The 25,780-nt window shown below is 42.4% G+C and overlaps 1 protein-coding gene and 2 non-coding genes across 5 annotated transcripts in view; all 3 read right to left on the bottom strand.

Moving 5' to 3' along the window:
- The window catches only part of LOC110526152 (cytoskeleton-associated protein 5), a 91,260-nt gene that overhangs the window by 30,104 nt on the left and 35,376 nt on the right, over positions 1-25,780 (bottom strand). For all 3 annotated transcript variants that reach the window (XM_036980427.1, XM_036980429.1, XM_036980428.1), the window contains 6 exons: positions 16,434-16,566; positions 16,004-16,092; positions 15,026-15,145; positions 13,479-13,628; positions 9,461-9,664; positions 8,682-8,817 (listed from right to left, as the gene is read on the bottom strand). In XM_036980427.1, the coding sequence (XP_036836322.1) occupies positions 8,682-8,817; positions 9,461-9,664; positions 13,479-13,628; positions 15,026-15,145; positions 16,004-16,092; positions 16,434-16,566 (832 nt within the window). The remainder of the gene's footprint in view (positions 1-8,681; positions 8,818-9,460; positions 9,665-13,478; positions 13,629-15,025; positions 15,146-16,003; positions 16,093-16,433; positions 16,567-25,780) is intronic.
- Positions 9,093-9,201, bottom strand: LOC118965121. Its single transcript, XR_005052452.1, has one exon. It is a non-coding gene; the product is annotated as a small nucleolar RNA SNORD67 (small nucleolar RNA).
- Positions 13,281-13,385, bottom strand: LOC118965122. Its single transcript, XR_005052453.1, has one exon. It is a non-coding gene; the product is annotated as a small nucleolar RNA SNORD67 (small nucleolar RNA).

Genomic DNA, 25,780 nt, shown 5'->3' with positions numbered 1-25,780 from the left:
AAGCCAGCGGCAAATTGCTAGTGAAGATTACTTCAATGGGCCTAGACAGCTGCCCTGGAGAATTCCTGATTCTACCTAGATTATGTTGGAGGCTTCCATTAAAGAACACCCTCTGTTTGGTTAAACAGTTAACTCCTTATCCACAATACAGCAGGGGATGCAAAACCATATGTTTTTCCAACAGCAGATCATCATCGATAGTGGTTTTTGTGGCGTGGAAACATCTAGGAGCAACAACGGCTCAGTCGCAAAGTAGTAGGCCACACAAGCTCACAGAACGGGACCGCCGAGTGCTGAAGCACTTAGATAGTCTGTCCTCGGTTGCAACACTGACTACTGACTTTCAATCTGCCTCTGGAAGCAACTTCAGCACACAAACTGTTTGTCAGGAGCTTCATGAAATGGGTTTCCATGGCCAAGCAGCTGCACAAGCCTAAAATAACAATCTTCGTCGGCTGGAGTGGTGTAAAGCTAGCCACCATTGGACTCTGGAGCAGTGGAAGTGCGCACTCTGGAGTGATGAATCACCATCTGGCAGTCCGACAAACACTGGGGTTGGTGGATGCCAGAGAAATCGCTACCTTCGAATGCATAGTGCCAACTGTAAAGTTCGGTGGAGAAGGAATGTCTGTGCCTGTTTTTCATGGTTCAGCCTAGGCCCCTTAGTTCCAGTGAAGGGAAATCTTAAAGCTACCGCATGTAATGACATTCTAGACGATTCAGTTTCTTTCCAACTTTGTGCCAACAGTTTGGTGAAGACCCTTCCCTGTTTCAGCATGACAGTGCCACAATGCAAAGCAAAGTATTTACAGAAATGGTTTGTCGAGATCGGTGTGGAAGAACTTCACTGGCCTGCACAAAGCTCTGATCTCAACCCCATCGAACAGCTTTGGGATGAATTACAACGACGACTGCGAGCCAGGCCTAATTGCCCAACCTCACTAATGCTCCTGTAGCTGAATGAAAGCAAGTCTCCTTGAATTTGCTATACCAAGGTTGTCAAATGCACAGGATACAGAAGGATGTTAACCTCTTTGATCTCTAGGGGCGCTATTTCATTTTTGGATAAAAAAACATTCCCGTTTTAAGCGCGATATTTTGTCACGAAAAGATGCTCGACTATGCATATTCTTGACAGTTTTTGAAAGAAAACTCTGAAGTTTCAGAATCTGCAAAGATATTGTCTGTAAGTGCCCCAGAACTCATTCTACAGGCGAAACCAAGATGATGCGTCAACCAGGAAATGAGCAGAATTTCTGAAGCTCTGTTATCCATTGTCTCCTTATATGGCTGTGATTGCGCAAGGAATGAGCCTACACTTTCTGTCGTTCCCCCAAGGTGTTAGCAGCATTGTGACGTATTTGTAGGCATATCATTGGACGATTGACCATAAGAGACTACATTTTCCAAGTGTCCGCCTGGTGTCCTGCGTGGAATTCGGTGCGCAATTGCCAACTGCTTGTACTTTTCCATTTGATTGAGGGGAGAAACCATGCTTCCATGAACGATATATCATTGAAGAGATATGTGAAAAACACCTTGAGGATTGATTCTAAACAACGTTTGCCATGTTTTCAGTCGATATTATGGAGTTAATTTGGAAAAAAGTTCGCGTTTTGAGGACTGAATTTTCGGGTTTTTTTGGTAGCCAAATGTGATGTATAAAACGGAGCTATTTCTAATACACAAATAATCTTTTTGGAAAAACTGAGCATCTGCTATCTAACAGAGTATCCTCATTGAAAACATCAGAAGTTCTTCAAAGGTAAATTATTTTATTTGAAGGCTTTTATGTTTTTGTTGAAATGTTGCGTGCTGGATGCTAACGCTAATGCTAACGCTAAATGCTACACTAGCTAGCTACTTTTACACAAATTATTGTTTTCCTATGGTTGAGAAGCATATTTTGAAAATCTGAGATGACAGTCTTGTTTACAAAAGGCTAAGCTTGAGAGATGGCATATTTATTTCATTTGCGATTTTCATGAATAGTTAACGTTGCGTTATGGTAATGAGCTTGAGGCTGTAGTCACGATACCGGATCCGGGTTTGGGAGATCAGAGAGGTTAATAGTACAGTCAAGTGGTTACATAAATATTTATAATTATTAGATGAGGCTTACCAACACACTTGTTTAAACTGGTGGGTGATGGCAAGGAAATGCTATAACCACATCTAGCTAAGTGGATGGGTCATTATTGTCTAGACATGTACACATGTTCATGAAATGTAATAGGTCGTAATCACCTGACACACGTGGCTAATTTGATGGGTCATGTAATAATCCGGCCAAAGTGGAGTCTTGTTTAGACATGTAAATAATAAACCGGCATAATCCCAACTCATATACTACCAATACAAACGGTCATAGCTGTAGTATGAATCTGGAGGTAGCTAAAGCTAACAAACTAGGTTCAATGTTAGCCAGCTAACATTAGGCTGTAATTAGCAATGCAAATGGCTTTCTGATTAGAATATTACTACACAGATCATACACAACGTTAGAAAGCAAGTTGGAGGCGTGCATGGCCATAAAGTCATGGGTGAACAGGGAGTAAAGGAGGGGGCTGAGCACACACCCTTGTGGGGCCCGTGTTGAGGATCAGTGAATTGGTGCTGTTGTTTCCTACCTTCACTACTTGGGGGCGGCCCCGTCGAGAAGTTCAGGACCCATTTGCACAGGGCAGGGTTCAGCACCCATGGCCCCGAGCTTAATAAGCTTGGAGTGTATGAATGGTGTTGAAGACTGCTGTTCATTGACTAGAGTGCAATCTTCGATAGGTATTCCTCTTGGTCAGATTGGGATCAGACAGTGTGCAGTGCGATGGCGATTGCATCGTCTGTGGATCTATTGGGGCGGTATGCAAACTGAAGTGGGTCTAGGGAACAATGGTTAAAATCTTGAAGCAAGTGGGGACAGCAGACTTGGATAGGGAGAGATTGAATATATCCGTGAATACTCCAGCCAGCTGGTCTGTCCATGCTCTGAGCACGCGGTTAGGGATGCAGTCTGGGCCGGCAGCCTTGTGATGTCTTACTCACGTCAGCCACAAAGAACCACAGAAAACCGGCCACGTTGGTGGCACTGTGTTATCCTTAAAACGGAGGAAGGTGTTCAGCTTGTCCGGGAGCAAAACGGTGTCCGCGACGTGGCTTGTTTTCCCTTTGTAGTCCGTCTCGTGTCTGAGCCGCTGAATTGCGACTCCACTGTCTCTGTACTGTCATTTTGCCTGTGATTGCCTTGAGGGAAAAACACACTATTGAACCATATTCCCAGTCACCTTGCCATGGAAAAATGCGGTGGTTCACGCTGTCAATGCCACCATCTATCCACATTTTCTGGATGGGTAGGTGTTAGCCACAGTAGGAACATCACCACCAACACTTCCTGATATACTCTATCACCATGTCCGTGTAAACGTCAATGTTATTGACGAGGACGCTCGGAACATAACCCAGTCCAAGTGATCAAAGTAAGCATGGATTCCAATTGGTCAAGCCAGCATTTAACCTGTTGAGTCTATGGGGGCGCTATTTCATTATTGGATAAAAAAACATGCCCGTTTTAAGCGCAATATTTTGTCACGAAAAGATGCTCGACTATGCATATAATTGACAGCTTTGGAAAGAAAACAGTCTGACGTTTCCAAAACCGCAAAGATATTATCTGTGAGTGCCACAGAACTCATGCTACAGGCAAAACCAAGATGAAACGTCAAACAGGAAATGAGCAGAATTTCTGAAGCTCTGTTTTCCAATGTCTCCTTATATGGCTGTGAATGCACCAGGAACGAGCCTGCGCTTTCTGTCGTTTCTTCAAGATGTCTGTAGCATTGTGACGTATTTGTAGGCATATCATTGGAAGATTGGCCATAAGGGACTACATTTTCCAGGGGTCCGCCCAGTGTCCTTTGTCTAAAATGGTGCGTAATCTTCAGTTGCGGTCATTTTCTCCTGGGATTCAGGACAGAAAGCACACTTCCACGAACGATATATCATTGAAGAGATATGTGAAAAACACCTTGAGGATTGGTTCTAAACAACGTTTGCCATGTTTCAGTCGATATTATGGAGTTAATTTGGGAAAAAGTTTGGCGTTTGGATGACTGGATTTTCGGGTTTTTTTGGTAGCCAAACGTGACGCACCAAACGGAGCGATTTCTCCTAAACAAATAATCTTTCAGAAAAAACTGAACATTTGCTATCTAACAGAGTCTCCTCATTGAAAACATCTGAAGTTCTTCAAAGGTAAATTATTTTATTTGAATGCTTTTCTGTTTTTTGTGAAAATGAAGCCTGCTGAATGCTAATGCTAAATGCTACACTAGCTAGCTACTGTTACACAAATGATTGTTTTCCTATGGTTGAGAAGCATATTTTGAAAATCTGAGATGACAGTGTTGTTAACAAAAGGCTAAGCTTGAGAGCTAGCATATTTATTTCATTTCATTTGCGATATTCATGAATAGTTAACGTTGCGTTATGGTAATGAGCTTGAGGCTGTATTCACGATCCCGGATCCGGGATGGCTAAGTGCAACTGGTTTTAATAGACCTTAGCACGAGTACTTCCTTTTTGAGTTTCTGCCTTTAGAATGACAGCAGCAAAACAGAGTCATGATCTGACTTGCCAAAGGAAGAGCAGAGGGCCTTGTAGGTCAACCCGGAGCAAGTACTACAGTCAATGTGTTGGTAGAAAGCGACAGCGCTTTTTGCAAATTTGCTTTGTTTAAAATCCCCAGCTACAATAAATGCGGCCTCGGGTTATGTGGTTTCCAGTTTGCACAAAGTACAGTGTAGTTCCTTGAGGGACGTCGTGGTATCAGCTTGAGGGAATATACACGGCTGACTATAACCGAAGATAATTCTCTTGGGAGGTATTACAGTCGGCATTTCATTGTGAGGTATTCTATGTCGGGTGAACAAAAGGACTTGAGTTTCTGTATGTTACCACAATCACACCATGAGTAGTTAATCATTAAACATACACCACCGGCTTTCTTCTTCCTGGAGAGTTTATTTTACCTTTCTGCGCAATGTACTGAGAACTCAGCTGGCTCTATGACGTGGACAGTATATCCTGAGAGAGCCATGTTTCAGTGAGAGTATGTTACAATCCCTGATGTCTCTCTGGAAGGAAATCCTTGCCCTGAGCTCATCTACTTTAATGTGCAGAGACTGAACATTAACGAGTAATATACTCGGAAGCGGTGGATGTGTCTGCATGCCTCGAGTCAGACTAGAAGTCAACTCCGAATACCTCTTCTCCACAGATTTCGTTTTGGAGCACCCTTGGTATAATTTCAATTGCCTCCGGGGGTACGAACAAAGGATCCAATTAAGGAAAGTCATATTCCTGGTTGTAATGCTGGTGAGTTACCACCACTGATCTCCAAAAGATCTTTCCGTCTGTATGTAATAACAAAACATTTCCTGGGCTAGTAATGTAATAAAACAAAAACAAAATACTGCTTAGAAGCTAGAAGCAAAGCTGCCATGTCTGTCAGCGCATAAACTACAGACATGGATTGCACTTTTTATCCATGGAAATTTGAATACACAGAGATACCATGAGATCCTGAGGCCCATTGTAAGTAGAGGTCGACCGATTAATTAGGGCCGATTTCAAGTTTTCATAACAATCGGAAATCGGTATTTTTGGGCGGCGTTTTATTTATTTAATTTTTTAAAAATTTTACACCTTTATTTAATCTTTATTTAACCAGTTGGATTTAGGGGGCGCTATTTTAATTTTTGGATGAAAAACGTTCCCGTTATAAACAAGATATTTTGTCACGAAAAGATGCTCGACTATGCATATAATTGCCAGCTTTGGAAAGAAAGCTTCCAAAACTTTAAAGATATTGTCTGTGAGTGCCACAAAACTGATGTTACAGGTGAAACCCAGATAAAAATCCAACCAGGAAGTGCAGCATTTTTTGAAACCACCTCATGCCAATTTTCTCCTGGGATTCAGGACAGAAAGCACACTTCCACGAACGATATATCATTGAAGAGATATGTGAAAAACACCTTGAGGATTGGTTCTAAACAACGTTTGCCATGTTTCAGTCGATATTATGGAGTTAATTTGGGAAAAAGTTCGGCGTTTGGATGACTGGATTTTCGGGTTTTTTTGGTAGCCAAACGTGACGCACCAAACGGAGCGATTTCTCCTAAACAAATAATCTTTCAGAAAAAACTGAACATTTGCTATCTAACAGAGTCTCCTCATTGAAAACATCTGAAGTTCTTCAAAGGTAAATTATTTTATTTGAATGCTTTTCTGTTTTTTGTGAAAATGAAGCCTGCTGAATGCTAATGCTAAATGCTACACTAGCTAGCTACTGTTACACAAATGATTGTTTTCCTATGGTTGAGAAGCATATTTTGAAAATCTGAGATGACAGTGTTGTTAACAAAAGGCTAAGCTTGAGAGCTAGCATATTTATTTCATTTCATTTGCGATATTCATGAATAGTTAACGTTGCGTTATGGTAATGAGCTTGAGGCTGTATTCACGATCCCGGATCCGGGACACCTCATGCCAATGACTCCTTATATGGCTGTGAATGAGCTACGAATGAGCTTACGTTTTCCACGTTTTCCCCAAGGTGTCTACAGCATTGTGACGTCTGTTTAGGCATTTCCCTTGAAGAATGGCTGTAAGGGACCATATATGGCATGTGGTCACATTGTGTCTCCCGCAGAAAACCTTGGGTAAAATACTGAGGTAGCCATTTTTCCAATCGCTTCTTATGAGAAACCAACTGCCTCGACGGATATATTATTGAATATATTTGTTAAAAACACCTTGAGGATGGATCCTAAACAACGTTTGCCGTGTTTCTGTCGATATTATGTAACTAATTTTGAAAAAAGTTTGGCGTTATAGTTGTAGCATTTTTCGGTCGATTTCTCAGCCAAGCATGGTGAAGAAACGGGAGCTTTTTCGCCTACAAAAATAATATTTTTGGAAAAAAGGAACATTTGCTATCTAACTGGGAGTCTCCTGAGTGAAAGCATCCGAAGTTCTTCAAAGGTAAATGATTTAATTTGGTTGCTTTTCTTATTTTCGTGAAAATGTTGCCTGCTGCCAGCAGAGCCTAGCATAGCATTATGCCATGACAAACTTACAAATGCTGAAGACTCATGTTAAAAGGAACCACCAGCTTTCATATGTTTTCAGTTCCTTATTCAGAACATGAGACGTTAGCTTTCTTACATAGCACATATTGCACTTTTACGTTCTTCTCCAACACTTTGTTTTTGCATTATTTAAACCAAATTGAACATGTTTCATTATCTACTTGAGGCTAAATTGATTTTATTGATGTATTATATTAAGTTAAAATAAGCAAGTCAGTTAAGAACAAATTCTTATTTTCAATGATGGCCTAGGAAGAGTGGGTTAACTTCTTGACGCTACCCATCCCGTTAAAGGGATCATTTGTCAGCAACCGCTGAATAGCATAGCGCCACAGTCAAATAATATTTCTAAAGAATATTAATATTCATGAAATCACAAGCGCAATATTGCAAAACACAGCTTAGCCTTTTGTTAATCCACCTGTCGTCTCAGATTTTGAAATTATGCTTTACAGCAAAAGCAATCCAAGCGTTTGTGTAAATTTATCAATAGCACAGCATAACATTATGTACACTAAGCATTAAGTAGCTAGGTCACGAAAATCAGAAAAGCAATCAAATTGTGTTTTCACTCACGAGACTCCCAGCTACACAACAAATGTTACCTTTGTTCCATAAAGTATTTTTAAACCATAAATACCTCCGTTTGTTTGTCGCGTTATGTTCAGAAATCCACAGGAAAGAGCGGTCACGACAACGCAGACGTATATTCCAAATAATATCCACAGAAACATGTCAAACGTTTTTTAATAATCAATCCTCAGGTTGTTTTTAAAATATATATTCGATAATATATAATATATCAACTGGGTGTGTAGGTTTTTCAGTAACACCGGGTCAAAAAATGGCCGCGTTACTCTGTAGCGCAAAACTTTTTCTGAGCCCCCCCCACCTATCCACTTACGCAATGTGATCTTTCACGCTCATTATTCAAAATAAAAGCCTGAAACTATGTCTAAAGACTGTTGACACCGTAGGGAAACCATAAAAAAAGGAATCTGGTTGATATCCCTTTAAATGGATAGGCATGCATAGGAACAGAGAGGTTTCAAAATAAGAGGCATTTCCTGATTGGATTTTCCTCAGGTTTTCACCTGCAATATGAATTGTAACTCACTAAAATATTTGAAATTGTTGCATATTTCATTTATTTTTGTTCAGTATACATCAGAAAGTTAAAAAAAAACTAATTTGAGATTCAAGCTGCAAAAATATTCTGCAGCCATTAGCCACCCTCCCCACAGTGAGCCACCAGGCCAGTTGTTAGACGCAATCAATTAGGTCATGAAAGCATGCGGAATGATGTGCAAGGTACTAAAGATATTCAATCACAACCTGTAACCGAAAATAAAACTGCGCATGCCCAAAGAAGTTCCGTAAAGTTTAACCCAGTGGTTTAAGCCAGATTAACCCAGTGTGTCTTAATACATTTTAGAAAGACTTACAAGACCAAAATACAGATAAAGCTAGAGAAACATTCTAATACAAGGGGTAATGCTCTCATTCGATGCCCAGAGTATTATGTCTTCTCACCGGCTCTCTGTTTGGAGTTCTTGGATTTGGTTCCCTCCATGAGAAAAGGGAACATCCTGCTGGCAGGGTAGACCTTACACAGCATGCCCATGATGGCTCGCACGTCCTTCCTAACCACGTCTTTAGACTCCCCCACCTGAAGGGGAGGGGGGCAACAGAGCAAACAAATAAGTAAACACTCAAGAGGGTTAGAGTTGAAGACCAGTCAGGGCAGTTCAACTGCAATCTGTGACCATTTCCCCCTCTCCTATTTAACTAGGCAAGTCAGTTAAGAACAAATTCTTATTTACAATGACAGTCTACACCGGCCAAACCCGGACGACACTGGGCCAATTGTGTGCCGCCCAATTGTAGGAATACTTGTCAGATTAGAGTTGATAAACTTGAAATATTTTTTTGGGTGGTGGCGGGGGTGAGTCAGATGGTCCCTGTGGACATGGTGTCCCCAGCGAAGTGCGGGACGAGACGCCTGTGCCACTGCAACCAGCGCCACGATACAGTGCAATTTATCACGCTCACACCCCACCACAGCTAATTACATATGTTGGTAGCGAATAAACAACCCCTTATAGTATATAACAGATCTATACACAGGCCAGCACAGTACTGCTCAGCGTGAAAAAGTTATCAGTGAAACACAGGTTAAGTCTCAAACGCCACCCTATTCGCCTTGTAGCGCATTACTTTTGACCAGGGCCCATAGGGCTCTGGTAAAAGTAGTGAATTATATAGGTATTGGGTGTAATTTGGGATGTAGCCTTGATACCCCAGTGACGGACCTTGAGGACGAGGTAGGGGATGAAGGAGTTGGCCTCCTGTTCACTGAGGTGGTAGTTGTGCTTGCTGAGGCTGAGGAAAAGGAGCTTCAGGTACTCCAGGGCCTTCATCAGCACACTGGTGTTTGTGTCAAAGAAGCGCAGCGTGTACCACTTCAGGACCAGGTCTAGGCAGGCCACCATTGCCTCGTGTTCTTCCTCCAGACACTGCCCAAGGGATGATGAGAGGAGAGAGAAAAGGTAGAGGGTTAACTTTATTCATTCATACATGTAGGATTGCTTCCAAAATGAAGGTAGGGTCACCATGATGTTTATACTGGTTATTTCCCACTATTCATCAAGTACTATGGAAATCATGTGCGGCTCAGTTGGTAAAGCATGGCACTTGTACCAGGGTGGTGAGTTAGATTCCACAGGGGACCAGTATGAAAGGTATGCTCTCACTACTGTAAGTCACTTTGGATACAATTATTTTAGTATTAGAAGGGATAGCTATGCCTCCCGAGTGGCACAGTAGTCTAAGGCACTGCCATTAGAGATTCTGGGTTCGAGTCCAGGCTCTGTCGCAGCAGCCGCGACTGGGAGACCCATGGGGTGGTGCACAATTAGCCCAGCGTCGTCCGGGTTAGGGGAGGATTTGGCCGGCAGGGATGTCCTTGTCCCATTGCGCACTAGCGATTCCTGTTGCAGGCCGGGCGCAGTGCACACTGACATAGTTGCCAGGTGTACGGTGTTTCCTACGACACATTGGTACGGCTGGTTTACAGGCATTGTGTCCAGAAACAGTGCGGCTTGGTTGGGTTTCGTAGGACGCACGGCTCTCAACCGTCACCTCTCCCGAATTCGTACGGGGGTAGCAGCGATGAGACAAGACTAACTACCAATTGGATACGATGAAATTGGGTAAAAAATAAAAAAATAAAACGGGCTAGCTATGGGATTCTGCTTTTATTGCCAGAGATGTAACCATTCTTTATGTGTATGAGGTGAGATGGACAAGCACAAAATGTGGTTGTGGATAGTTAGATTAAGAATAATTTGATTAAAAAGTTTACATGCTTTGCAAGAAGAAAGATTACCCTAATCATCGTACTTACATGGACACACTGAAATCAGGCTACCTGATGGCACACTGATGAATGCAGAAAATAATCAAATCAAAAGAAACGTTCTACCCCAATGTCTGATTCGGAGTTTGGACATAAAGATTGTGAAAAGTACTTCTAAGACGCATACATTCAGTTGTTCCGAACTAACTTCACTTGTGCTAAAGTGGGAGGCTCACTCGGCTGGTGCTAGCATACGTGCAGATCAAATACACAGCTGGAATGCCGTTTAAGGTATATGTCCTAATAATATGAAAGAGTGCTCAGAAAAGCAGGTGTTTTAATCTGCATATTCTAATTTAGATCGACTTTACTCTGATTAAGACAAGCAGAGTAAGGTGTCAACATGAGTGTTGCATAATCTACCTACTACCATAAATGTAATATCAAATTTCTACTGTGCATTAGGGTTTGGGCAGTATCCAGATTTTCATACCATTTCTGTAAAATACCTGGGAATATGGTATTACTGGAAGTGGACACAAGGGGCGCTATTTAGAAGACAAATATATATTTATTTTGTTACATAATGTCGGCAACAGGGATCTTGATCCAGGAGGGGATTCAATGTCTAGTCTGGGTACCAGTCTTTTTTAGCGAACATCCCACTTCATGTGGGTTCACAGCTCCAATCCAGATGTGTTGGTCATTGCCCTAAACTCTCTCCTGACTCCTTACACTAAGTCAGAATTTGTCCTGCTTGGTGACCAAAACTGGGACATGCTTAAACCACATGACCAAGTCCTAAATCTCTCAGATTATTACCAATCCCACAAGGTACAACTCCAAACACCCAGAAAAGGCTACTCTCCTGGATGTTATCTTTACAAATAACCCTGATGCGTATCAGTCGTGTTTTCTATAATGAGCTTATTTTACAGCCTGTTTTACAGTCTGTGTTTGTAATGGCTGCTCAGTGAAATGACCTGTCCTGATTGGTCAAAAGCTTACTAAAAAAATGTAATGACCAAGCCTTCCTTCATGACCTGGCCTCTAAATTGGTGTAGAATCAGCTTGACCCCCTCTGTTGAAAAATCTTGGACCTTTCTTTGAAGTCTTCAGTGATATTTTTAACATGCCCCAATAAAGAAAATTTGAATTAAAAATGGGTTCAGCCCCTGGTTCGACCATGGTCTTGCAGAGTAACTCCACCTCAAGAATTGCATTTGGCGAAAGGCTCGGCACACGCATACTCAAACTGACTGGCTCTCTCGTTCAGGCAAATGAGAAATAAGTGCACTCAGGCTATCCGGAAGGCCAAAGTGAGTTACTTTAAGGACATGGAGAATAAACTATCCTCCTCACAGCCCATGTCCCTTAATGTTGATGTGGTTGTTACTGACAAGCACATGGCTGAGCTCTTTAATCACCCCTTCTTTAAGTCAGGATTCCCATTTGACTCAGCCATGCCTCCTTGCCCGTCCAACATTTCCTCATCTCCCACACCTTCTAAACTTAAACTTGACCCCCCCAAAAAAGTACCCCAAGACTTGATCCTATGCACCACACTCTTCTCAATTGACATCAACATAGCTCAGGCAGTAGGAAGCTCTCATCCATTAAAATGCAGATGATACTCAGCTGTAACCAAGAAGCATGATCTTGACATCTAGCCCCTAGAAAAGCTGGAGCGGCATATCATTTGACACCTTCGATGTCTTAGTTATACATACGACATAGTTAAAAGCAGTGGCGTTACACTACATTTGTTTTTAAACGTTATATTGAAAATTATCGCTGACATTTCGAAATACACATGACCAAAAGTATGTGGACACCTGTTGGTCGAACATGCCATTCCAAAATCATAGGCATTAATATGGAGTTGGTCCCCGCTTTGCTGCTATAACAGCCTCCACTCTTCTGGGAAGGTCTTCCACTATATGTTGAAACATTGCTGTGGGGACTTGCTTCCATTCAGCCACAAGAGCATTAGTGAGGCCAGACACATCCAAAGGTGGTTCGCATCCCAAAGGTGATCGAACCACAAAAACAGCCCCAGACCATTATTCCGCCACCAAACTTTACAGTTGCCACTATGCATTCGGGCAGGTAGCGTTCTCCTGGCATCCGCCAAAACCAGATTCGTCCAGACTGCCAGATGGTGAATTGTGATTCATCGTTCTAGAGAATGTGTTTCCACTGCTCCAGAGTACAATAGTGGCGAGCTATACACCACTCCAGCCGACGCTTGACATTGCGCATGGTGATCTTAGGCTTTTGTGCGGTTGCTTGGCCATGGAAACCCATGGCCATGAAGCTCCCGAGGAACAGCTCTGGTGCTGACGTTGCTTCCAGAGGCAGTTTGGACAGGCAATTTTATGCACTTCAGCACTCGGCGGTCCCGTTCTGTGAGCTTGTGTGGCCTACCACTTTGCGGAAGAAATTTGATAAACTGACTTGTTGGAAAGGTGGCATACTATGACGGTGGCATATTGATATTCACTGAGCTCTTCAGTATTGGCCATTCTACTGCCAACGTTTGGAGATTGCATGGCTGTGTGCTTGATTTTATACACCTGTCAGCAAAGAGTGTGGCTGAAATAGCCAAATCCACTAATTTGAAGGGGTGTCCAGATACTTTTGTATGCATAGTGTGCCCTGGTATATTACAAGCATACAATGCATGTAATTGCACTCATTGATTGATTTATCATGATGCTGGAGTATGTCTGTGTGTGTTTTGGTGGTGGTGTGTGTGTGTGTGTGTGTGTGTGTGTGAGCCAGACAGCCCATGTGCACATTGGTGTCCCCAGAGGTACGGGACACCTGTGCCCCTGCTACCAGCCACCTGACTAAGGGTGCAACGCATCACTCACAAATTCTACTATATCTGGGTCAGTATGTAGCTCACCTGTTATGGCGGTGAAAGCTCAGAGTTGGTACTAGAAGTCTATGTATGCATGTGGTCTCACCTCTATCATGGAGTTGATGGCCTTGATGTGGTGCTGGAAGTCATGGTGGAAGAGTTCCTCCTGAAGCCACTTGGCCACACAGGGAGCCATCTGAACTTTAAGCTGCTCCACATACTCATCGCGAGGAGACCCAAAGTTCCACTTTAACGTCTACAACACACAGGGGGTAGATTTCACTCAAATGGCAAATGTGAAATACACGTCTGAATATTCACCACCAAGCACTTTTGCCCATAGATGCGCAAACACTAGGACTGACCCAATTTAATTGACAGGCATTGGAAATATTTATTTTAGGCACACGACACCATTCTGAGTTGCGCCTGTCTCAGCCAACTGAATAATCCATTGCAGAAGACGCAGGGATGAAATTGTAAATTTGTGAAATTGTAAATTTGTAAAATTGTAAATTGTATATGGTTATATTATGTAAGAACAAAGGTGCAAATCTAATAAGTATATTATTTTATAAATGTGTTTTCAGAATTGTATGGTTTACTATACTGAACAAAAATAAACAAACATTAAGATTCTACAGAGTTAAGTTCATAAGGAAATCCGTCAATTCAAATTAATTCAGAAGGGTCTAATCTATGGATTTCACAACTGGGAATATAGATATGCATCTGGTAGCAGACACTTTAAAAATATTTTTAAAAAGGGCATCACACTGTAGCTCTGGATCGTGTCACGGTATCTCCGCATTCAAATTGCCCTAGATGTTAGTTGACCACAGTTTATGCCTGCCCATAACAAAACCTTACCGCAGGGCACTCAGTTCACAATGGTGACAACAGCAAACCGCTCGCCCACACAACACCATAGAAGTGGCCTGCGGTTATGAGGCAGGTTGGACGCACTACCAAATTTTCTAAAACGGAGGCGGCGGCGTAATGTAGAGAAATTAACATTCAATCCACTGGATATCCCTGCAGTCAGCATGCCAATTGCACATTCCCTTAAAATATCTGTGGCATTATGTTGTGAGACAACTGCACATTTTAGAGTGGCTTTTTATTGCCCCCCAGCACAAGGTGCACCTGTGAAATGATAGTGCTGTTTAATAAGCTTCTTGAAATGCCACACCCGTCAGGTCGATGGATTATCTTGGCAATGGAATGCAAGAAATAAGCTCATGAAACCAAGACTTTACATGTTGCGTTTATATTTTTGTACAGTGTATTAACATTAATGCACAACATTCACTTTCATTTAAAGGCACTCAGCGATATGACGTAGATGCAGAAAGTAAACAGCATAGTGGGCACGATGATCAATTTCTGCTGTTTTGGTGCCCTGGCTAACCAAGCTGTGAATGACAGAGCGAATTCTTGTATCTCGCTTTGGCTCCCTCGAGTCATTTGTGTCTTAATTATTTCAAACAAGCTCAGTACATATAGTTTATTATTAAAAACACAGGGTGTGTATCTGAAAAATGTTTTAAAGAATTGACCAAATCGATTGGTTGAAAGAACAGGCGACTCTGACCAAGATCAAAAAGACCAAGATATTTTTTGAGGTCGGGGACAGCCCTATGACATACACACCTTCAAGCTCTTCTCATCTTTGACACGTAGATCCTTGCCGTTGGGCACCATGGTGAAGATGGGACCAGACTTGTCCTCCTCTTCTTTACCCTTACCCAAGGGCTTCTTCCCAGCAGCAGCCTGGAGAGAGGTGGGGGATATAGGTTCAAAGGAGCATCAAAGCAGAGCGATGGGGGCCTGGAAACTGACCCTTAAAGGAATTGGGGAGGGCGTAAGAACAGTTGACTAATAGGCACGAACGCACCAAATAAGCACAGTTGGGAGTCTACCTCTAACACTGTGTGCCTAGAGAAAGAGAGATGATCGTGGTGGAGATTTGTGCACGATTTCGTTAATGGCAGTGTGTGTGCCATAAAAAGAAAACCATGTCCCCGTTCGAAAAGAAACATGCATGTCATCAACAGTAGCAGATAGTACCCTTTCAAGAGCATTTCCTTTCAGGCAGAGGCCTGAGGTACCTGCTGTTTACAGTTACTCCCCCAGGCTGAGCCTTTAGCTTGACTGGCACTAGGTTCCTTGTCCAGTCTGGTGTTAATGCTCCTGTTGGAGCTCCTGCTGCTGTTTAGGGTGGAGTTCAACTCCTGAGACCTCCACTAGCCACACAAAACACCAGGGTCGTGTTCATTTGGCATGAAATGGAACATAACTGATAAAAAAAACGTAGAGTACCTGGACTTGTAGTACAAATGCTAGATTTGCTACAGCTTGCCCTAATTAAGAAAACCCTCCATTCTGGATGACCACGGTCTTAAGTGACTGATTCTTCAAAAATAAATAGTTGATTAATACTTCTATGATCAATATAAAACAAGCACACTGCCTAGGTGGCCATCATCCAAGGAAGAATTAAAGTGCAACTTTGGCATGTTCTAGCACCATGATCAAACGCAGACATGAGGTACAGTACATGAAACACAAATATGGATATTGGTGACGCTCCTAAAATGGTGAACACGAGAACAGCTTTGACTCACTCACCTTTCCTTTGGCCGGGAGTGCCCCTGGCTTGGCTTTCTTTGGGTCGGCAACTGCATATTCTTCAATGGGAGCCTGGGTTTTGCTCAAAGCTAAGGGGATGCGAGGGAGAGAAACATGGATTTAAAGAAGAGGCTGATAGCACAAAAAAATTGCAATTTTGTTAGAGATGCCTATGGGTCAGTAGAAGTTGAGTTGTTTTGCTTTTAGTGTTAGCTGTATTTGAGGTCTGGATTGAAGGAAAGAAAGCTAATCAATTTCTACTTATTGCTCAGGGATGGCCAACATCAAGGGCCACATTAGTTCTTCAAAATGAAACACTAAGGCAGGATAAAGAAATGTAACAGTCACGTAATTCACCACGACCTCATTCCGTCCGCCTTTTGCCCTTCCCTGGATTATATAATTCCTTTAGTGCTGTATGTGAACCCACCTGCAAGGGCTTTGGCCGGGTGGACGCTGGATACAGGCTTGGTGGGGGCAGCTTTAGCAGGACCAGCTGATTTAGCAGGCATCACATCCCTGGCCTTGTCCAGCATGGCAACCACTTGGTCCTTAGAGGCAGGCTAGACAAGAAATATATTAAATCATCAATTAACTTCAAGACAGTGTTAATTGCAAGCATATTGGGAGTGGTTTTAAAGATACAGGTAACTGCCAAAATAAAGGAAAAGCCAACACCGTCTTGATAGGGTGTTGTGCCACCACAAACCACCAGAACAGCTTCAATGCGCCTTGGCTTAGATTCTACAAGTGTCAATCTCCATGAGAAATTCCATAATTTGGTGTTTTGTTGATGGTGGAAAACACTGTTTTAAGACTAAGCGATATGGCCTAAAAATCAGAATATACAGTATCATTCAAGGGTTCCTTTATATATATTTTTTTACTATTTTTGACATAGAATAGTGAAGACAACAAAACTACAAACACATTGAATCATGTAGTAACCAAAGAAAAAAATGTTTCTCTAAATATATTTTATTTGAGATTCTTCAAAGTAGCCACCTTTTGCATTGATGAAAGCTTGGCATTCTCTCAACCAGCTTCACCTGGAATGCTTTTCCAACAGTCTTGAAGGAGTTCCCACATATGCTGAGCACTTGTTGGCTGCTTTTCCTTCACTCAACTCATCCCAAACCATCTCAATTGTGTCGAGGTCAGGTGATCGTAGAGGCCAGGTCATCTGATACAGCACTTCATCACGCCTTGGTAAAATAGCAGCCTGGAGGTGTGTTGGGTCATTGTCCAAAACAAATGATAGTGGGACTAAGCGCAAACCAGATGGGATGGCGTATCGCTACTGAATGTTGTGGTAGCCATGCTGGTTAAGTGTGTCTTGAATTCTAAATAAATCAATGTCACCAGCAAAGCACCGACACCATCACACCGCCATGCTTCAGTGGGAACCACACGTGCGGAGATCATCCGTTCACTTAACTAAGTCTCAAAGACACGGCAGTTGGAACCAAAAATCTCACATTTGGACTCAGACCAAAGGACAGCTGTTCACCGGTCTAATGTCCATTGCTCGTGTTTCTTGGCCCAAGCAAGTCTCCTCTTCGTACTGGTGTCCTTTAGTAGAAATTTGTTTGGAGCAATTGGACCATGAAGGCCTGATTCACAGTCTCCTCTGAACAGTTGATGTTGAGAGCTGCAACAATGCAAAACGTTATGTTTGGCGTAAAAGCAACACAGCTGAACACAACATCCCCACTGTCAAACATGGTGGTGGCAGCATCATGGTTTGGGCCTGCTTTTCTTCAGCAGGGACAGGGAAGATGGTTAAAATTGATGGGAAGATGGATGTAGCCAAATACAGGACCATTCTGGAAGAAAACCTGATGGAGTCTGCAAAAGACCTGAGACTGGGACGGAGATTTGTCTTCCAACAAGACAATGATCCAAAACATAAAGCAAAATCTACAATGGAATGGTTCAAAAATAAACATATCCAGGTGTTAGAATGGCCAAGTCAAAGTCCAGACCTGAATCCAATCGAGAATCTGTGGAAAGAACTGAAAACTGCTGTTCACAAATGCTCTCCATCCAACCTCACTGAGCTCGAGCTGTTTTGCAAGGAGGAATGGGAAAAAATGTCAGTCTCTCGATGTGCAAAACTGATAGAGACATACCCCAAGCGACTTACAGCTGTAATCGCAGCAAAAGGTGGCGCTACAAAGTATTAACTTAAGGGGGCTGAATAATTTTGCACGCCCAATTTTTAAGTTTTTGATTTGTTAAAAAAAGTTTGAAATATCCAATAAATGTCGTTCCACTTCATGATTGTGTCCCACTTGGCAAAAGGTCAAAGTTCAAGGGTGCCGAATACTTTCGCAAGGCACTGTATATTGTTTTTAAAATCACTGAAGCTGGAGACATCTCCCTCACTAGCTTTAAGCACCAGCTCACAGATCACTGCACATAGCCCATCCAACTACCTCATCCCCATACTATATTAATTTATCTTGCTCCTTTGCACTCCAGTATCTCTACTTGCACAATCTTCTGCACATCTATCATGCCAGTGTTTAATTGGTAAATTGTAATTACTTCACCACCATGGCCCATTTACTGCCTTACTTCCCTTATCTTACCTCATTTGCACACACTGTATAAATACTTTTTCTACCATATTATTGACTGTTTATTCCATGTGTAACAATGTGTTGTGTGTGTCGGACTGCTTTTCTTTATCTTGGCCAGGTCGCAGTTGTAAATGAGAACTTGTTCTCAACTCGCTTACCTGGTTAAATAAACACACACACACACACACACACACACACACTTAAAATAAATTTAGGCAGGTTACCTTCGTGTTCTTGGGCACAGGAACTATGTTGGCATTACAGACTCGGATAGGGAGAGGTTAAAAATGTCAGTGAAGACACTTGCCATTTGGTCAGCCCATGCGCACAGTACACGTCCTGGTAATCCATCTGGCCCTGCAGCCTTGTGAATGTTGACCTGTTCGAAGGTCTTAAGTCGGCTGTGGAGAGCGTGATCACAGTCTACCGGAACAGCTGGTGCCCTCACGCACATTTCAGTGTTATTTGCCTCGAAGCGAGCATTGAATTACTTTAGCTCGTCTGGTAGGCTTGTGTCACTGGGCAGCTCTCGGCTGTGCTTCCCTTTGTAGTCTAATGGTTTGCAAGCCCTGCCACATCCCACAAGCGTCAGAGCCGGTGTAGTACGATTCCATCTTACACAGAACCCAAACCGTCTGCGCTCGTGCACCATTGTGAGCTATCGTGCACAAAACTATTTTGTCCCCAACACCAGACGCGATCACAACACGCAGGTTAAAATATCAAAACAAACTCTGAACCAATGACATTAATTTGGGGACAGGTCAAAAAGCATAAAACATGTATGGCAATTTAGCTAGTTAGCTTGCACATGCTAGCTAATTTGTCCTATTTAGCTAGCTTGCTGTTGCTAGGTAATTTTTCCTAGGATATAAATAATGAGTTGTTATTTTACCTGAAATGCACAAGGTCCTCTACTCCCGACAATTAAGCCACACATAAAACAGACATCCGAATCGTTTCTAGTCATCTCTCATCCTTCCAGGCCTTTTCATCTTTGAACTTATATGGTGATCGGCATCTAAACTTTAATAGTAATACTATGACGACCGGCAAAACAGTTAGTCTCAGTCACCCACGTGGGTATAACCAATGAAGAGATGGCACATGAGTACCTGCTTCTATAAACCAATGAGGAGATGGGAGAGGCAGGACTTTCAGCGCGATCTGCATCAGAAATAGAAAGGAGTTCTATTTTAGGCCTTGGCATTGCAGACACTCGCTGGCACGCACAAGCAGTGTGGGTGCAATAATTGAATAACATGGATTTCTACATTTATTTTGAAATGCTCACGCACGCGACGTGTCCGGTCTGGTCAGCATGTAAGTCCTGTATTGACACGTTACCTGTTTGATGGGTCGCAGGACATAGCGAGATTTCTTATAAGCTTCGGGGTTAGAGTCCCGCTCCTTGAAAGCGGCAGCTCTACCCTTTAGCTCAGTGCAGATTTTGCCTGTAATCCATGGCTTCTGGTTGGGGTATGTACATACGGGTCACTGTGGGGATGACGTCATCGATGCACTTATTGATGAAGCCAATGACTGATGTGGTGTACTCCTCAATGGCATCGGAAGAATCCCGGAACATATTCCAGTCTGTGCTAGCGAAACAGTCCTATAGCTTAGCATCTGCTTCACCTGACCACTTTTTTTATTGATCGAGTCACAGGTGTTTCCTGCTTTAATTTTTGCTTGTGAGCAGGAATCGGAAGCATAAAATTGTCAGATTAACCCAAAGGAGGGAAAGGGAGAGCATTGTATGCTTCTCTGTGAGTAGAGTAAAGGTGGTCTAGAGTTATTTTGCCCTCTGGTTGCACATTTAACATGCTGATAGAAATTAGTTAAACCAGATTTGAGTTCCTGCATTTAAGTCGCCGGCCACTAGGAGCGCCGGCTCTGGGTGAGCGTTACTGTTTGCTTATGGTGGAATACAGCTCATTGAGTGCGGTCTTAGTGCCTGCTTCAGTCTATGGTGGTATAATAGAAAGTAGAGGTCGACCGATTAGGATTTTTCAACACCGATACCGATTATTGGAGGACCAAAAAAGCCGATACCGATTAAAAATCGGCCGATTTGTATTTATTTGTAATAATGACAATTACACCAATTCTGAATTAACACTTATTTTAACTTAATATAATACATCAATAAAATCAATTTAGCCTCAAATAAAAAATGAACTCAATTTGGTTTAAATAATGCAGAAACAAAGTGTTGGAGAAGAAAGTAAAAGTGCAATATGTGCTATGTAAAAAAAGCTAACGTTTAAGTTCCTTGCTCAGAACATGAGAACATATGAAAGCTGGTGGTTCCTTTTAACATTTGTCTTCAACATTCCCAGGTAAGACGTTTTAGGTTGTAGTTATTATAGGAAGTACAATACTATTTCTCTCTATACCATTTCTATTTCATATACCTTTGACTATTGGATGTTCTTATAGACACTTTAGTATTGCCAGTGTAACAGTATAGCTTCCGTCCCTCTCCTCGCTCCTCCCTGGAACTCGAACCAGCAACACAACGACAACAGCAGCGTTACCCATGCAGAGCAAGGGGAACAACTACTAGAAGGCTCAGAGCGAGTGATGTTTGAAATGCTATTCGCGCCCGCTAACTAGCCAGCCATTTCACTTCGGTAACACTAGCCTCATCTCGAGAGTTGATAGGCTTGAAGTCAGAAAACAGCACAATGCTTGACACACAACGAAGAGCTGCTGGCAAAATGCCCGAAAGTACTGTTTGAATGAATGTTTACACACCTAATTCTGCCTATCACCGCTCAGTCAGATACTTAGATACTTGTATGCTCAGTCAGATTATATGCAACACAGGACACGCTAGATAATATCTAGTGATATCAACCATGTGTATTTAACCAGTGATTATGATTGATAGTTTTTTTACAAGATAAGTTTAATGCTAGCTAGCAACTTACCTTGGCTTACTGCATTTGCGTAACAGGCAGTCTCCTTGTGGAGTGCAACGAGAGAGAGGCAGGTCGTTATTGCGTTGGACTAGTTAACTGTAAAGTTGCAAGATTGGATCCCCCAAGCCGACAAGGTGAAAATATGTCTTTCTGCCCCTGAACGAGGCAGTTAGCCCACCGTTCCTAGGCCGTCATTGAAAATAAGAATGTGTTAACTGACTTGCCTAGTTAAATAAATAAATCAAAAACTGCAAAATCGGTGGCCAAAAATACAGATTTCCGATTGTTATGAAAACTCGAAATCGGCCCTAATTAAAATCGGTCGACCTCTAGTAGACAGCAATGGAAAGTACAGATGAAAACTAGGTAGATCATGTGGTCTACAGCTGATGATACTACCCCAGCTGAGCAATAACTGGAGACTTTTAGATATTGCGCACCAGCTGTTATATTGAAAAATAACTACTGCGCTGCCCTTCGTCTTACCAGACGCCGATGTTCTATCATGCCGGTGCATCATATAACCATCCAGCTGTATGTTGATAGTGTCGTCGTTCAGCCATGACTCAGTGAAGCATAGATATTACAGTTTTAAATGACCAGCTGGTAGTTAAATCTTCCGTGTGGGTCATCAAATTTATTTTTCAAAGATACCGCTAGCAAACGTGCAATGGAAGGCAGTAGGGATTTATTTGATCCCCTGCGGCCCCTTGTTCTCCACCTTCTCTTCACACAAATGACAGGGATCTGGGCCTGTTCCCGGGAAAGAACTATGTCATTCACATCGGGCTCGTTAAAGGAAAAAGAGGATTCTGCCAGATCGTGCTGAGTGATCGCACTTCTGATGTCGAGAAGTTATTTTCGGTCGGTAGCAGCAACATTATGTACAAAATAAGTTTGAAAAAGTTCAACGCAAAAGAAAACAAAACTATTGGATAGGAACACTTAAAACGTCAGCCTTTTTTTCCGGCGCCGTCTTAATGGTGTGCATATTGCCCAGCCCTACGCCGTTTCAGGTGCCGCTGCAGAATGTACAATTGTGTTAAGATCTGGTGAGACTGCCATGGCATTTGGTATACATCATTTGTGTGCTCATCAAACCAGTCAGTGAACACTCATGCCATGTAGATGGGGGCATTTTCATCCTGGAAGAGAACCCTCCCAACAGGATAGAAAATGATTCACCATAGGTTGAGTTGAAGGTGATCACTCACAATATCTGTATTTATTGGCATTTACACTGCCTTCTAAGGCAGGGGTGTCAAAGTCAAATGGACGGAGGGCCAAATAAAAAAAATCAGCTACAAGACAAGGGCCGGACTGTTCGAATGTTCATTGAAAATTTTTTAAATGACGCATATAGTCTAGTGAACCTAATTGAACCTACTGAAAACCTAACAAATATATTACAATATGATCAGATAAATAAAGCAATATTTTCTTATGGCTCTGTCAGTAATCTTTAATTTTCAACAGACACAAAAGACAAATTTCCTTTATATAAATATCCCCATAACATGAACATTAAATGAAAGAAACCGGTATTCAAGGCACCATCAGTAGACTATATTTTCTATTTTAGCAAAAGTGGGCTAAATTTACTTCAAAGAAAAAACAATAATAGCAATTTTCTATCATCCACTCAACTGAAATATTTTTAAAATATAATTGGATTGAAATACAAAAAAATAAAGTGCAAAAATCTATTAATCAAAAACAACACTGTTTAAGGAGAAGTAACATGCAGTGAAAACAAATATTAAATTTTAACTTTTAAACTTGAACTGAGTAAAAACTCTAAATATGTGATTGCACAGTAATGTTCACTTGTTTGAGGTTGAGGGTGATACTTGGTGGTGTCCCATCTTTTCCACAAGTTCATCAATGTTCGGGGTAAGGCTCTGAGCTGAAGAAATCCTCAGAATTGAGTGGAGGTGTTCAGCAGTAAGTCGACTTCTGTGTGATGTTTTGTTCAGGTTCATCAAAGAAAACAGTTGTTCACACAGGTATGTGCTGCCAAACATAGACAACGTTTGAGCAGCCTGGATGCGCAGCTGGGGCATTGTGCCGGGGAGGAAACGGGCGAACTCCGCAGCACCCACTGCCGCATATTTTGCCCTCAGTGCATCATTGCATTGGAGGTCAATCAACTCCATTTGGAGGTTTGGTGGTGAGCTTTCCACGTCAACAGCAAATGGGTTACCGAGCAGTTCCAACCTGCTTTTTTGTGCTTCAAAGTCAGCAAATCGGCGTCGAAAGTCAGCGGCAAGCATACCTATTTTATCAGCCAACTGTGTGCTCGGGAACGCACTGGTAGAGAGCTTCTCTTTCATGGTCTGGCAGCTGGGAAAGTGGCTCAAATTTTCTTTCCGCATCTGCGTCTCCCACAGAGTCAGTTTGGTTTTAAATGCCTTCACTGTACTGTACATATCAGAGATGACACGATCCCGACCCTGCAGCTGCAAGTTTATTGCATTCAGATGACTCGTAATGTCACACAGAAAAGCCATTTCACACAGAAACATTTCGTCTCGGAGTTGTGTTGTGTCTTTCCCTTTGCTGTCCAAGAACAGACAAATCTCCTCACGAAGCTCGAAACATCTTTGAAGCACCTTTCCCTGGCTTAGCCATCGCACCTCTGTGTGATAAGGCAAATCACCATGCTCCGTTTCTAACTCCGTCAGAAATGCCTTGAACTGGCGGTGATTCAAACCTTTGGCTCTGATAAAGTTAACTGTGCGCGTGATGATGCTCATTACATGCTCCATTTTCAAGGCTTTACCGCACAACGCTTCCTGGTGTATGATACAATGATAAGCTGTCAGCTCACCTGTCGCGTTTTCCTCTTGCATCTTTTCCCGTATCTTCGCCACCAGTCCGCTCCTGTGTCCACACATCGCAGGTGCTCCGTCGGTTGTCAAACCCACGAGTTTTTCCCAAGGCAGCTCCATCTCATTTACACATCTTGACACCTCTTCATACAAATCATGCCCCGTAGTTGTGCCATGCATAGGACGTAAAGCCAAAAACTCCTCTGTCACGCTTAGGTTGGAGTCCACTCCGCGGATGAAAATTGACAACTGGGCAATGTCAGAAATGTCGGTGCTCTCATCCACAGCCAAGGAATATGCAATAAAATCTTTTCCCTTTTTCACAAGCTGCTCTTTTAGATTGATGGACAACTGGTCTACTCTCTCGGCAATGGTGTTTCTGCTCAGACTCACATTTAAAAAGAGTTGCCTTTTTTCTGGGCAAACTTCGTCACAAACTTTAATCATGCAGTTTTTGATGAAATCCCCCTCCGTAAATGGCCGGGCTGATTTAGCGATCTCTTCTGCCAAAATAAAACTGGCCTTTTGTAGCCTTTGTTCCATGTCCATATTCTTGTTTTTGTCCGCGTGTTTCGTTTCATAATGTCGTCTCAGATTATACTCTTTCAGTACCGCCACACTTTCTCCACACAGAAGACACACAGGTTTTCCAGCTACCTTCGTGAACATATACTCCGACTCCCACCTTGTTTGAAACCCCCGGTTCTCAGTATCCACCTTCCGTTTTGCCATTTTTGATGGGTATCTGAAAGTTAATTTTACTGTGATGCTGACGACTGCTGTGCCAATAAATATTGAAATGAAGCAGCCTACTGCTCGGTGCGTCACCTTTGCATTGTGGGAAATGTAGTATTGGTGCGTGTAAAAGATCTGCGGGATCTGCAGAACCCAAAAAAATTGTCCAAAATCCATGGTCAGTATTGCACATCCACATAGAGTGCTATCAGAAAGCAATATGTTTCCCACATTTTTACAGTGCCTTGCGAAAGTATTCGGCCCCCTTGAACTTTGCGACCTTTTGCCACATTTCAGGCTTCAAACATAAAGATATAAAACTGTATTTTTTTGTGAAGAATCAACAACAAGTGGGACACAATCATGAAGTGGAACGACATTTATTGGATATTTCAAACTTTTTTAACAAATCAAAAACTGAAAAATTGGGCGTGCAAAATTATTCAGCCCCTTTACTTTCAGTGCAGCAAACTCTCTCCAGAAGTTCAGTGAGGATCTCTGAATGATCCAATGTTGACCTAAATGACTAATGATGATAAATACAATCCACCTGTGTGTAATCAAGTCTCCGTATAAATGCACCTGCACTGTGATAGTCTCAGAGGTACGTTAAAAGCGCAGAGAGCATCATGAAGAACAAGGAACACACCAGGCATGTCCGAGATACTGTTGTGAAGAAGTTTAAAGCAGGATTTGGAT

The sequence above is a fragment of the Oncorhynchus mykiss genome, chromosome 6, assembly GCF_013265735.2.
Source record: "Oncorhynchus mykiss isolate Arlee chromosome 6, USDA_OmykA_1.1, whole genome shotgun sequence".
Lineage (NCBI taxonomy): Eukaryota > Metazoa > Chordata > Actinopteri > Salmoniformes > Salmonidae > Oncorhynchus > Oncorhynchus mykiss.
Note: the sequence above shows the minus strand (reverse complement) of the source record. Positions and strands in the feature narration are given on the sequence as shown.